A 15,382-nucleotide genomic window follows, 5' to 3' on the forward strand; every position below is an offset into this window, starting at 1 on the left:
TGTGTGATTTCAGTTGCTTTTTTTTTTTCTTGTGGCTTTTCAGTCACTTTCAGTGCCAACTGCATTTTATTCTTCTCTCCCATTGCTCTCTAGACCACCATCATTTTCATCTTTGCCTTTTTATGCCAAGAGAACTGATTTTATACATATTTGGATCCATAATGATTAAAACTAATTAAATGAATGAACTGAACATATTAATTAAAAAACTACTTAAGATTGAATGAAATTGTAACAATTCTTATTCTTTATTATTCTTTTGTCAGTGGTATTCTTATTCTTTGAATCCAATTCAAAAATGTCAGTTTGCATATGTAATGTTAGACTTGTTATTAGGCTATTTACATCACTCTTTATGCCTTTTTAGAGCCCGTTAGTAGGTCAGAGTCCTGTCAGCGGGGCTTCCAAATTCGGGGTTATCACATGGGTCATGAAGTCTTCAAATATTTAGTGCTTTGCTAATTTAAAAAAAATACTTGTTTCCTGTTAGAAAGGCATCTTAAACTTCTATGCTGCTATATCTCTCTGGTGAAGCTATGGTCTGCCGGACTTAACGGAGATGATGGGACTCTTTCATTCATGCCTGAGCATGGACTTTTGTCTATAGCCATAAATAGGCAAGACGTTTCAAGGCAACAGTGTTTATTCAGTTTATTCACAGCACTCATGTTCGCATCACCCAGATGTTCAGCATAGACTCACAAGTCTACAACATGTCTCAGAGAAAACAGCACAAAAGAAAGAAAGTTTGCGCCGGCTCTCCTAGCTGGGGTGACCAGCCAAATAACCCAGATCATGTTTTATCAATCTGAACAAGTTGTGAAGAAATGGATTAAACAAACAGAGAGAAGAGAATTCAACTAGAGGACACATACAGAGAGATGGAAGCCTAAAATAAACACAAACAAACAAGACATGACAGTTTGGGAATGATCTTTAGTCAAGCATGGCAGTTATTATAAATTTGAGTACAGATTACAAATTATAAACTTGATTACAGAAAATAAGAAAAACAATGCTCAGTTACAAGAAATGTACAGTTGCAAGAAATGCAATCAATAAATGAGGAGATAAACTGGAAGCTCCAAGACACACAAAAAAATCAGGTTTGCAAGTAATGCTTATGAACCACTGAAGTTCTGTGTCCAGCCATTGACGGCTCCCACGCCGCCACTTGGAGGCTCAGGAGAGCCTTCCAAGCCGCCTGCTCCATTAGAGGTCCTCATGCCAGCTGGTCCTGCCAAGCTGCCTGAGGAACTTCGCCTGGGCTGCCGCTGTTGGACGTGCAGCCGGCCTCCAGAACGGCTTTTCCTTCGTTGCTGGACGTAGTTGTCTGCCAGGCCTGCCTGTCCGCGCTGCTGGTGCTGCAGCCATCCACCAGACCTGCTTTGCCTTCACCTGCACTACCACGGTCTTCCACATGGCCAGCCTCAGGACCTGCTTTGTCTCCGTCACCGCCACTGGACACGCAGTCATCCGCCAGACCTGCCTCGCCTGCGCCGCTGGTGTTGCAGCCGACCGCTAGACTTGCCTCGTCTGCGCCACTGGTGCAGTCTTCCACACGGTCAGCCTCCGGATCTGCTTCTCTTTCACCACTCGACTGTTTTCAATTCAACTCAATTCAATTAAATTTTTATAGCACCAAATTACAACAACAGTCGCCTCAATGCGCTTTATATTGTAAGGTAGACCCTACAATAATACATACAGAGAAAAAACCCAACAATCATATGGCACTTTGGCGACAGTAGGAAGGAAAAACTCCCTTTTAACAGGAAGAAACCTCCGGCAGAACCAGGCTCAGGGAGGGGCAGCCATCTGCCGCGACCAGCTGGGGTGAGAGAAGGAAGACAGGATAGAAGACATGTTGTGGAAGAGAGACAGAAATTAATAACAGGATTGTTTCAATGCAGAGAGGTCTATTAACACATACTGAGTGAGAAAGATGACTTAAAAAATACATACTCAGTGCATCACGGGAATCCCCCAACAGCCTACACCTATTGCAGCATAACTCAGGGTCACTTGATCCATCCCCAACTATATGCTCTAGCAAAAAGGAAAGTTTTAAGCCCAATCTTAAAAGTAGAGATAGTGTCTGTCTCCCAAATCCAAACTGGAAGCTGGTTCGATAGAAGAGGGGCCTGAAAACTGAAGGCTCTGCCTCCCATTCTACTTTTAAATACTCTAGGCACAACAAGTAAGCCTGCAGTGCGAGAGTGAAGTGCTCTAATGAGGTGATATGGTACTATAAGGTCATTAAGATAAGATGGGGCCTGATTATTTAAGATCTTGTTAGGGTTTTGTTTTCCTTGAAATCCATTTAACCATTATTTTAACCATTAAAGCAGAAATAATGAAATCTTCTAAAAGTTTATAGTTCAAATTCAAACATCAGTTTCAGTCAATTAAGCTCAAAATCATTGTTTGCAACTCAGATTTACAAAACTAATTAGTCTAGAATTTAAATTCTGGAGTCATACAATAAAGAACCAGTATTTCCCACACAGATTTTAAGGTTTATGATATAATTAATAACCAAACTTGACAAAGTATGGTGATGTCTGAATTTCTGAATCTCTTACACTTCACTAACACAAATGCAGTGTTTACCTGTACGGAGACTGACAACAACTTCACTTTACTCAACATTTACATTCAGCAATAACTTCCTTGTCAAATGCTTATGCTCATCAGATTAAATAGGCTTGTTAAAAGACATTATATTTAGTTCTTAATGTCAGATTTAGCTAATTAGATTCATTTAAAAAAGATATAACAGACATGTTCATATTTTATTGATGAAAACTTTGACAGAGGAGCAACAAATAATTAAAGAAAGGAAAGTCAGGACATATCATTTCTAGTGTTTTTACAGCCGAGTCTTTCGCATGTTATGATGTTTTGGTGATTAAAACAAAAACCAATGCTGATAATATGCAAGAAAACTGAAGTGAATGAAAGCAATGACTCTCTATCTGACCCTGACTATAACCTGAGCAGCACTCTCGTCTCTGCAGCTTAATGAGGTAGACGTGGAGACAGAGTTCTTGAAGAAGTCAGACGCCTCCTGTGATGTTGTTTGTCTCATGTACGACATCAGTGACCCCCATTTATTCAACTATTGTGCCAGCATATACAAGGTCAGTTACTGGACCATTTGAAGGACAAAGTGTCAATTTCTATTTATTTTTAATTTTGAGATCAGTTCTACTTTTACTGTGTGTTTTGCTGCTGTTTGCCCACAGTTACCCTATCTGATAATCCAGCACAGCTCACTTTGCAGCCTCTCCCAGTCTTTACCGTTCATATATATAATTACAGAAAGATACGTTTGGAGAGCTGAAGATTGCAGAGGTTAGACGGTCCAACATATTAAATAGACTTGAGACAGTCATCCTTCCAGCATCATTATTAGTTTTTTAATATTTGACTAAAGAAAGATTTAGTTACAATTACTCTGCAGTTACTAAGCAACATGTAAACATAAACTGTGATTTAATTTTCTCGGACCCACTGGTTGTAATTAGTTAACAACCCCATAGTTATGTGTTATCTGAATTACATTAGGACACCCTTTTATATAAATTTACTCTCTCTCAACTCAGCTTTTCAGTGTTTGAATTTTTTCTATTTTTTTATTTAGCAACATTACATGGAAAGCAACATCTCATGTGTGCTGGTCGCCTCCAAGGTGGACCTTCCTGAAGGTCTTCAGGCTGGGGAAGACCCCAGCAGAGTTCTGTTTTAAGCACAGACTGTCTTTCTCCATGCTGTCCCTTGACTCCACCAGCAAGAACATCTACACCAGGGTTGCCTGGGCAGCCATGTACCCGTATGTTTCAGTTATTTCTACTTATATGTCACACTTTTCCCTCTCAAAGCAAAGGTAAGACCCTTGCTTCTGTGCCACCTTCTTTTAATGCTTCCCTACTCCACTGCAATTTGTATTTCTTATTAACCCATATTATTTAGTGGCTGAAATACACAATCATGACCAATGAACTTTTTGGAACTAGCACACATGGAGAGTTTGGCACTGAGATGTGGTTCACTTTATTCTTTAGACTTATTCAAATTAGTACTGAAATTCTGCCTGTTTTAATTCATTTGTGTAAAATGGCTGTGATTGATTAGATAAATAAATATTTCAGGGTCTCTTTGCAACTTCACACACAACTTCCTGTGCTGCTGTGGTTATTTATAGAACTGTTGTGCCTTTGGGTGAAGTTTATCGTGCGCGGATGAGATATGACAAGCTCTGATCAATCATCATGGGCCTGTGTTTTTGATGCTGAAGATTACAAACTAACAAAAACCTGCAGAGCTTTGAATTTGGCCTGTAGAATAGCTGTGGGGAGAACGATGAAGTGCACCAGAGAGAACTAAAGAAAGCACAGTGAGCACATGCAAACTCGTGACATTGCTTCACAGTGCACATTGTGAAGTCTTTGTTAAACATAAAATCTTTTTAATGACACTCTATTATCATTTGTACTCCACAACGACATGGAATTTAACTGCATGTAGAAAATGATTTTTGCATTTTTTTTGCAAAGTGTTGTTTCTGAAATGTTACCTGAAATTGAAGATATTGTTTCCATTTCAAGCAAGTAGCTAGTGTTAGGTAGCCGTTTAATACTAGCTGTTTAAACACTGTGAATAAAAGAGGAATAGCTTGACAGCCACCTTCCAGAGACATACATTTATACTAATCTAATGTTTCCACTGTGCAGTAGTTAAAAATGAAGTATCTGCTAATACTGCTTTCTTTTCTGAAGCAGATGAAAGCTTCAGCATGTATAGAAGGGCCCCAATTTATAAACAGCAATATATAGTATTACAACTTGATATAAATAATCCTTAAAGCATTGGAAATGGCATTTAAATCTCAGTTGTGTCGATGTAAAGAATGCATTTGTATCTCTTTATATTAAGCTAAACAAACAACTTTTTAGCAACTCCTTAAGATCTTGATAAAACCTTACTTCAAATCAAATCAGATTAACTGGTTTTCCATTACAATTAAGTACCACCTAATATAGTAATGCAACTGCGCGTCCCTTGACCTAATTAGTATGCAACACGAATGCTATCTACAACAAAGGTGGGCGCTGAGGCGACGATATACCTCCTGCTCATTCTCTGGGTTTTTGTCAGACTTGGGGACCGCTGTGTTGTTTTTTTTCGCTTATTGCCAGGTTTTAAAAATGGCAGTTTTGATTTTCGTGAAGGAGATGCTCTCATGACTCACTAATGCCACTGACCAGCTAATTGGTGGCGTGACGTCACATTTTAGTACCAGCTCAGATCGCTTTGGAACACGAACAGGTACTATTTTAGTACCTGGTACCAGGTACTATGACCTAATGGTAATAACTTAATGGTAATAGTGCCCGGCTGTGCCCAAAAACCTAAGGCCTGGCCATTAGGCAATACCCCTTGGGAACCCTCCCAAGGCCTGGCTCCAGGGCGGGGCCTCAGTAACCCTATCCCAGAGAAAGTGAATTGTTCCCTAGATTTTTCACTCATACGGGTTTTTGAATCACTCTTTGACTGGCTCCTCACCCAAGACCAGGAACCCATTATGCTTCTTTCCAACTCTATATTTTTATTCTTGGAGTCCTCTAGAGTAGCTATTCATGATTCACGCCTTAAAATAATTGTCTTTTCCCTCTCCTTTAAGACAACTCTTTTCTGATTGTCTGATGTCCTCACAAATAGATCTGTATGCCTGAGATGACCATATTAATATGCGCTCCAAGTGACATCATACAGAGCCAAGAGTTGAAAAAACTGTCAGAAACAGGGTTTTTGTCCGCTGCTGTTTTCAAACATTTGTGAAAGAATGGGTTCACTGAATTTGAACCTTGCACAGGATGCAACTGTTACAGAAAGCCAGTTTGTAAAAAGTCTTCCCTCCTATATATTCAGTGATCAGCTGTATGTGGTATTATATCAAAATGGAACCTCAGCAAGTTAGTCATTAAGTCAGGCTTGTCACTTCATGACCAAGTGGCAAGACACATAAAATTACACAGCTGGGTCGCTGAATGCTGAGCCACATAATCTGTAAAAGTCATCAACACTGCTGACTCAGTAACTGCGGAGCTCCAAACCTTCTCTGGCATTACCATCAGCACAAAAGCTATTCGCGGGGACCTTCACAACAAAGCAGTTTCTGTAGGTGTAATGTGTAGGTAGCCCAGTACTTTTGTTTATATGACAGAAAATAAAGAAGTGAGGAAATAATTAAAGAAAGTTTCCTTTAATTGCAGTAGTAGCTTTGAGTACCTTTAGAGGGTTAGGAACATCAAAAGCAGGCAAAAAAACAGGACACACAAGCAAAGTGTGTCCAGATCACTAAAATAATTAGATGGGGGGCATCCTTCAGAATTTGGGTGCGTGAGGGTTACATACTTGCTACACAAGATAAAAAGTAACATTATCGGTGGGTTGTTTTGCTTGCCTTCTTATAAATTTAGTGTTTAGAGACTGACCGCCAACCACTTGCGAGAGATAGCTGCCCCTCCCTAAGCCTGTTTCGGTGGTTTCTTCTTGTTAAAAGGGAGTTTTTCCTTCCCACTGTCACCAAAGTGCTTGCTTGTAGATTGCCATCTGATTGTTGGGGGTTTCTGATTTTTTTTCCTGTATTATTGTAGGGTCTTTACCTTATATAAAGTGCAATGCAGTAACTGTTGTTATGACTTGGTGCTACATACACACATGAAATGGTCAAGTGGTCAGCCATGTTCATGTCAACCTTTGTGGATCAGTAATACTACTCTTTCTGGATAACAGTCCCAGGATTTCAAATTCTTCACTAAATACTGGATTCATTTTCAAAATAAAATGATGTCATGGTTTTATGACTCATGGGATGCATATTTTTTTGTTTTCTAGTTACTCAGAAGCATGTTTCAGTTTAAAATGGAGAACATATTTAAAAAATGTATTTCAGTCATTTACTGTAATTACCTAAATGAATAATTACACATATTTTTGCTTTAAATTTCTCCCAGACTCAGCTGTTATATTACCCCACTATATGTGCTCACTTGGCGTTACAATCCCACCACCTCAAGCTGCATAATCGAAACCACACACTTCTTACAAGCACTGGTTTGTATTAACTAGCACTAATTTCTTTCTTTCTCCAAGTTACAAACAACAACAAAAAACATAAAATCGTGCCTCAAAACACAGCATGATGCAATAACTCACATATTTTGCGCCCTGAGTTCACAGTTTTTCCCAATCTGGAGCATCAGCCTGGAATCTGAAAAACATGCTGCACTTCGCTTTCAAGTGCACTTCAAAGAACCTGACGGTGATGACAGACATTCGTGCTCTGGTTTTCTCTTCTCTGCAGAAATATCTGCACAGTTACTACTCTTTCTTTTGTGTGCAAATAACAAACCCATGCCTGTCCTCCTGTTCAGAATGCACTAAGTCATCTTAAATAAATGGCAGCCAGGAGGAACACAAGCAGATCGCAACCCAGGTCCATCATTTTCCACACTCTCTACATTTCCTTAAATATATACGTTTCTAAAAATCCCAGTCAGGCCATTTGAAATTCAAGACCAACAGATGGTGCTCTGGAGTCTTAAGATTGCTGTCTATGTTTAAAATAAGAACACCTGCCAGACTTTAACTTGCATTTGTGCTGTAGATTTTAGATTTTTTTTTCCTTGATGATGATGTATGTTTTAAAACACCATAAAGTAGCATTAGCATCAGCCTGAAAGTTGCATTATTACCGCTTGCTGTGCAGCCCACTACACTATATAAGCCACACTTATTAAAAAAATGTATATAATAAAAAAAAAAAATTGTAATACACATTAAGTTCAGGCTTTGCTCCTGTACACCCTTTATAGATTCTTTTCACGTGCAGTTTCCATAACTATTAGTGCATGATGTGTGGTGTGTCCCTTTTTGGCCTGCTGCCATTTATTTTATTAGTAATTCATTAGGAAGCCATTTCTGTGTATACCTTTAGACTTTTCTTTCATATGAAAAAACCAAACCGTATTCCACAAGCTGAATTAAAATTTTTTTATGTTTTTTCATTAGTACAATAATGGAATAATATTGACGTGGATACACCCTACACTCTGGCCTTTTGACTCGCAATTAAAGCAAAATATTAGCACAGGCAATTTCAACAACATCAGAGTTTTTGTACGGAAGTTAAGTGGGCCTTTAAATACCACCTAGCATGAGGGAAAATATTAGCACTTCGGAAGATTTTCTATTGGTCCACGAAAGAAACGGCCTGGATTTTGGGCGTGTCCATCTATTCCGATTGGACGAAGGCGTTGTCTCTCAGCCCCACTCTCTCCCGTTCACCTCTCCACCGACTGAATGTCCGGCCCGAACGAGGATTTGCACGAAAACATCAACCGCAGACTGCGTATCAGTACCAGAGGGGGAGCAGCTCTACGACGAACAGGACCCGACGCTATTCATCCAGCGGCATGACAACCACGTCGATGGCTTTTCCGAAGTTTGATAACGTTCCGGTGGCCCTGAAGCGAGAAAAAGATTTAACAGCAATGACCGCGCTATCACTTGTTTGATAGAAAGACAGAGAGGGGGGGCCGAAGTGGACTCCCTCCCCCTCAGTGAAGAGCCGTTCCGCCCGATGGAGACTGTGACGGGACCTCTGCAGCGAGCTCGAGGCCCGGAGCGTCACCTGTGAGACGTCGACACCTCGCCGGAGGACGTAATTAAGAGAGACACGCGAACATCTGTCCGCACTTTCGACGACTTTATTTGACAAGTTCTGCCCAAACCTGCACGCTAAAACTAAAGTTAGCAGCTCGGCGTTAGCTGCAGGAGGCGACCCCGCGCGCAAGATGACCAATATAGATATCACTTAACGAGGGGTTACGCACTGCCTCAGGTAACCTCGGGACAGGTGAACTGCGCACTGTTAAATGGCTTTGTTCTAGAAAGCGTACATCAGCAACTTGCGTCAGTCTTTGCTGTGAGAACTGATTTTTCTCCCCTCAAACACGGACTTTTAAAATAAGTCTTTTCTTTTTTTCTCATCGAGTGTCGCTCCCTCAATCAACCATGTCACTCAAAGACAATCCCTGTCGGAAATTTCAAGCCAACATTTTCAACAAAAGTAAATGCCAGAACTGCTTTAAGCCCAGAGAGTCGCATCTGCTCAACGACGAAGACTTAAACCAGGTAAACAAACGCTCCAGCAACTTTCCATTGCGTTTCACTCTTACTATGTGCCGTTTAATGGGAATGCAAATCCTGTTGCTGTCTTTTCTGTTTGATGTGCTCATTTCAAACGACTTGTCGTGTGCTAATAGACCACGAAGTGCAAAGGTTGGGTTAATTGGACATAATTAGTTTCCAGCCCAAGGGCGCATATTGACCCTAATTCATGCACACGCAGGCTTCCACCCAGCTCCATGCCCTGCAGCACAGGAGCAACGCTATCAGCTGCTTTTGCAGGAGCTGTAATTATTTCAGATTATGTTGTCTCCTTTGATCATTTAACTGTAGTTTGAACCATACTATTGCTTAAATTAAGAAACTGTAAAGTTTACTTTAACATGGACTAATATTGGGCGAGGCTGACTTATTATTATTATTATTATTATTATTATTATTATTATTATTAACATTATTATTATTTTAGTGGAGATATTTCACTGTTTACATTGTCCCCAGCAGGGAGTCTTATGTTGTGAAGGTGGTATGGTGTCATGCTGAACTTTGTTGACCCACATTGTGATCATTCCTCTTGGGAATCTTGTTTAATGGGAAAGATCAAGGCTCATTCTCAGGTGATGCTTTTTCAGTGTCTGTGAGACACATTGTCCACTATTATTATCCTCCACGATGTTGGTACAGAAATTGGCTTATGTTTGTTGGCCTCACATGGCTATTAAAGATTATTAGATTGTCTGTTGCTGGAGGTTTGAAGTCCTGTAGTCCATATATTAAGTCCTTACACGGACACACGCACAGAAAAAATATGGAAAAGCGGAGCATCTATTTTCAACCAGAACTGTCATTCTGACCTCCCATCTCTCCAATTTCACTTGCCTTAAAGGCCCAGGCTATTGAAGCAATATTAAAATCCTTTATGATGACATGGAATAAGAGGTTGTGAGGTGGGGGGCATTGCGAAATGAAGACACAGGAACACGCTCAGATGAGTACATTTAACCGCTGAACCATTAGAGGCTAAAAAGTGACCTAGATTCATCACGCTTATTTCTCAGTCTCAGGGGGGACTTGCCATTGGTATGGCTGTCAAGTCTTATAAGGACAGATGAGATGTTTTTCTAAACTGTGTTTTTTGTTTTTTTTTTCCTTTTTTTCTACAGGCATTAAAACAGCAATGCACAACAACAGTGTCCCACTCTTATTCTTTCAGTTGCCTTCATCTTGCAGTTTTTTCCCCTCCATTTTTAGTGTCTGAATGTTTCTTTTGCAAGTCTGTTCAAACTCTTGACGGTCCAAGGTTATAATTTGGACTTGTGCTTGGAAATTAATGTTATGTCATTTTGTTTACACAGTCACTCAGCTGGAAAATGTGCTGTGCTGCATGTAATCAAAGCAAAAGAGGATTTTATGGTGGATTATGCTCGGCCGTACATAGGGTGAAGTTATGACTGGAATCAAAACCTCAGATTGAAAGACATGGAAGTGCCAGACAGCTGGATATGTCAAGCTCTTTTGACTCAGATTTGTTGGCTACTGTTTCATAGTCTGGGGGGTGAAGCACACGTACATTTATGTAAGACGCTTAATTTGATAAGCTCTTTAGGCACAGGTAAGATCTTAATGTAAACATCAAGTTCAGCAAGGTCTCCTGCACGCAGTATGCATGCAGTGGTTATGCAGGGCTTCTTGGCTCGGCAGACAAGTGCTGACTACTAGCGTGGCTACAGTTCAAGTATGTACCAGAACAACTTAAGAAACACTGCCAGGCCAACTTGCGTCTCTCAGTACATGTTTGAATTGCAAATCTGTAGCCACAAAAGCTCTGCACTAATTCTCTCTTCTGCTTCTCATCCACTGCTTTTTTTGTTTGTTTGTTTTTTTTTGTTTTTTCCCTCCTAACTTCTGCCTCTTGCTTCCCCCACCACCCACCAGTCCACCCACTAAGAGGATCAGAAGAAAAACTGTGTGTGTGTGTGTGTGTGTGTGTGTTAGCCTTTCCTTTTTCTTTTTTTTTCAGGGCAGCATGGTGCTCTGGAATAAAGCCAAGTGGCGAGTGTAGCCTAAAGTCAAGGCAGCTAATGTCTATTATAACACTTTCATGGAGTTTAACACATGTTTGTGAGTGTGTGCGTGTGTTTTTAAATAGGTCATAGTATGTGGTCTCAACTTGCAGGATCAACTTCTGTGTCCCATAATTAGACAGTTATTTATTATGCTAATGATTGCTTCCAACACTGTCATTGTGTTTTCCACTCACCAGGCAAAACCTATATATGCAGGATGGCTGCTCCTGGCACCGGAGGGAACAAATTTTGACAATCCCTTACACAGATCTCGGGTAAGTGGTTTCATAAGTGTTTAGCTTTGCTGGTGGTGAGATTGCTTGTGTTTAGAAGAGAGCATTATGTTGTGACTTCACCTCTTCTTGACTTTCTTTTGGAAGTTTTGGCAGAAATTCATGGCAAGAAACTGGCGCTCTTTATAAGAGAAGAGGTCCATTTAACCCCCCCTGTGTTTAGCTTCTGCTCGTCTGAATGGTTGATTGGTGTAGTGGTTTTGATTTTTTGTTAAACTGCTTTGAGGAAAAATGAGCAGCCTGTTTGGTTTTGAGCTGACAGATGACGTTATGGCATGGCGAGGCATCCGCTGTCTGCCCGTCTGTCCACTGTTGGCAAGAAATGCTGCTCCTCTTACAGTGTTGGTCACCTAATAGGTTTTCACCCGAGGTGTGAGAAGCTTAGGGGAAACTTGTCATCCTAGTGTACTGATTTTAGTGACACTTGCACACAGTGATCATCTAACAGGTCTTTGCCCAAGTTATGCTCAAGGTCAAGTCAAATTTGGATACTGATGAAAAGTTTTGTTAAGGACCAAGAAAAAAAAAAAGTGTAAAATCTATGTCCAGTAACACGTATCTATGGATTAAAGGTTGTGACTTTTTTTCACAAACTGCTGTGAGACTGTATTGGAGCCTTTCTGGAGCTTCTTGATGTGCTTGCATGGTTTCTGTTCAGGTACGCCGCCTTCCTCCCACAGTCCAGACATGATTGTTGGGTAATTGGTGATTCTAAATTGCCCAAAGGAGGGATTGAGAGTGCAGATGGCTGTCTAGTTACCAGGGTGTACCCCGACCATCATCCACTGGCGGAAATCCCAGCATAGCCATTATCCGTTTTTCTTGTCTGTGATGATTTTTGTTTTGGTTATAAGCTTACAGTTGTAGACCCCCCACCCCATTTAGCTAGGCAAAGCTATGTTGTTTACCACCAAAGTTCTAAGCTAAGTTTGTTTTACCAGCTCAGAGTGCTAGGTAAGTAGCGTGGCTACTCCTCCCTTTAATTTCCTTATCCATTCTGGCACTCATTTGATAAACAAGAGCTCTTGTTGTTGTGGCTTCAGTGGCTACTTCATGAAATCAGCAGATTCTTATGGGAATCTCGGTCCTCTGTCAGTGAAGCCTCATTGTTAGGAAATAATGAGCCTAATATTGACTTCATTTAATAACTCTTACCACTGCAGTATCGTGTAATCGGAGCCGTCGTTTATCAGCTGCCAGATTATATGCTGTGGTGGTGCATCCCAAAAAGAGGACTACAGAGAATGTGGGGGAGGAGAAGAAAGGTCTCAGTTCTCACAGCCTCGCTGATGGCTTCCATATGAGTTTTGGGAAAAGCACCTCTGGATCTACTATCAACAGTCTGCCGCTGCTTTGACATCATCAGTGATGCGTTCTGCCTATTCTCCCAGTCAGCGTTTCACTGCGGGGGTATAATTGCTGGCTTGTACGTAGTGCTGACGTGAGCACATTTGTCAGGTTTACACTGAAACAAATAACAGAGAAACAGAAAACCGCTGATGTCTCAGGTGAGTCACGTTTTAGGGTCACTTTAGTTTAACAGGTTGTGGAGGGGTCTGGCTCTGTTTTGTGACAGTGAGGCTGGAATTCTATAATCAGCCTCTGTAGCCTGTAATATATCGTGTTTGTTTTTTTGTTTGGTTTGGTTTATTTCAAAAAGCATCTGTGGACTGCAGTGTCCCTTTAACATTGCCTGTGAGGCTTCTCGGCCCCCCTATTGAGACCTTCCAGTGGCCTTTTACGTTAGAGAGCAGCTCTCAATATTTCATGCACCAGGCCCTGTTAGAATAGGAGCCCAGGAAATGTAACACTGAGACTAAGCGGTACATTAAGATATGAGGGCAGTGGACGAGAACTGATCAAGACAATGAGGATGAATATCAGTGGAAATTGCATTATTGTAACTGACAGGATTCCCATTCAAACCAAGACTTACACCCCCCCCCCCAGCTAACCTGGTACATAATGATACTGCGCTTCACAGTTGCATGCCTTTCCATATATATCCTACAGTTTAATCAGCAGTGTAATCTCGTCTTCTCTTATGAACGTCTGTATCCACTTAGCTCTTGTTGTGATAACACCCGCACTTTATATATGAAGGCCTTTTTTCCTCAAGTAGTTGTAAAGAAAAGGAAAACAATCTGAAATCTTAATGACCGAATGCAGCTGATGCATGCTGATAACAATGTTGTCCAGCTTGTCACAGCTTGAAAGCCTTGTGATGTCCCGTAAGAGGAAAGTGTGCCAGCATTACTTGCTTACTGCTGTATAGCAACTGTTTCCAAAAACTTGATTGCACTTCCGTGTGTGTGTGTGTGTGTGTGTGTGTGTGTGTGTGTGTGTGTGTGTGTGTGTGTGTGTGTGTGTGTGTGTTGTATTGGAGGTCTTTATACCCTAAGGTGTGTGTTCAAGCTTTTCACCGGAGTTTCTAGATCCAGCAAAATAATCTCAGGCTTTAGAAATTTATTGGCCTTCCACAAGTCTGTGTTTGACTCTCATGCCCAGAGTTATAAAATGTGTAATGATTGATATGATAAATACTGGCACATCTTCTTGTGAGGCTTCTTTTTTTTAATTTTTTTTTTTTTTTATATATAAAATGACTATGGTTTGCTGTTGATATCTTTTGTGTGATCATGTCCGTAATGACAGATTTGTTTGTTGTTGTTTTTTTTGTCTTGTTACAGAAATGGCAGAGGAGGTTCTTTATCCTCTACGAGCACGGCTTACTTCGCTATGCTCTGGATGAAATGGTGAGCTTCCTTCCTGTCAGCTGATGATTATTTTGTTGCCTGTTTTGTTCATATTCTGAAGCTTGTCTGTGACCGTTAATAGCCGGTGGCACAGTCTAAACAACCACAGCATGGTTCAAACAAACAGCAGCATACTGTACAGTGTATCTGTTATAATGCACCATGATCTGCTCATTTACACAGTCTTGTTCACCTCATTGCTGCTACTATGACATTGAAAATTTGCAGCATATAAATAAAAGGGAAGTTTTTTTTCCCCTCTCTTTGACTTCTGAAAACAAACAACTCCATCAGCAGTTTAACGCATAAGGGGAACAGACATTAAAACTTTCACTTCTTTCTTTTTCCTGCTTCACATCAAAGGACGGCTCTCTTTTCACTTGAGTTAAACCAGAGGCTTTGGCTACTATTTAATAATTTACAGTGGCTATTGTTACTGTAATAAAGTTGTATTTATTGTAAGATGATAATAAAGTGTGATCATTTTTTTCATTGTTAGTTGCAAGTTTAGTTTATCTGACAAGAAATGCTAGTTACATGATTTCTGTGCAAAAATGAAAATGTGAGATTGATGAGGCAGCCTACACATGGTTAGCACCAGTCCTTTGTTCCATACAACCATGTATTTAGTGAACGTGCTAAACACTAAGCCTGCTTATACAGTAGTGTGAAAAGGAATGAGCGTGTGGTGTTGACATTCAAAGTTATGTACCTAGCTTTGTGTGTTTATTTAAGTGGTTACTACACTGTGCACTTGATGTGCAGGTGTCCCGTGGTTACTTCCTGTTCTTAAAGGAAAGACTGGAAAAACCACTCATTGACTGACATATTAAATCACCGAGTTATATTTAGTCAGTAGACTAAAATCTATGTAGTAATTATAAAATTAGTATGTAGACTTTGTCTGAGCTTGAGTTTTGTAGTCGACTTGGTTCAGGAATCTAGTTTGTCGGTTTTATTGGCACTGTAAGATGTAGGCATGCTGAATATTGATTGACCCAAGCAGTGTTCAACAGCCTTTTTTAAGCGTAGGATGTGTTTTGAAATGAGGTGAAAGCAGAAGTAGATG

The 15,382-nt window shown here is 40.4% G+C and overlaps 1 protein-coding gene across 5 annotated transcripts in view; it reads left to right on the top strand.

Moving 5' to 3' along the window:
• Positions 1 to 8,355: 8,355 nt before the first annotated feature.
• The window catches only part of mpripa (myosin phosphatase Rho interacting protein a), a 52,436-nt gene continuing 45,409 nt past the window's right edge, over positions 8,356 to 15,382 (top strand). For all 5 annotated transcript variants that reach the window (XR_014801160.1, XM_084937915.1, XM_084937912.1 and 2 more), the window contains exons 1-3: positions 8,356 to 9,204; positions 11,462 to 11,539; positions 14,248 to 14,313. Coding sequence is in view for 4 of the 5 variants with exons in the window: in XM_084937915.1 (XP_084794041.1) it covers positions 9,085 to 9,204; positions 11,462 to 11,539; positions 14,248 to 14,313 (264 nt within the window). In the remaining variant the exon portion in view is untranslated. The remainder of the gene's footprint in view (positions 9,205 to 11,461; positions 11,540 to 14,247; positions 14,314 to 15,382) is intronic.

This window comes from Perissodus microlepis, chromosome 8, assembly GCF_051167445.1.
Source record: "Perissodus microlepis isolate ML-2025 ecotype Zambia chromosome 8, ASM5116744v1, whole genome shotgun sequence".
NCBI lineage: Eukaryota > Metazoa > Chordata > Actinopteri > Cichliformes > Cichlidae > Perissodus > Perissodus microlepis.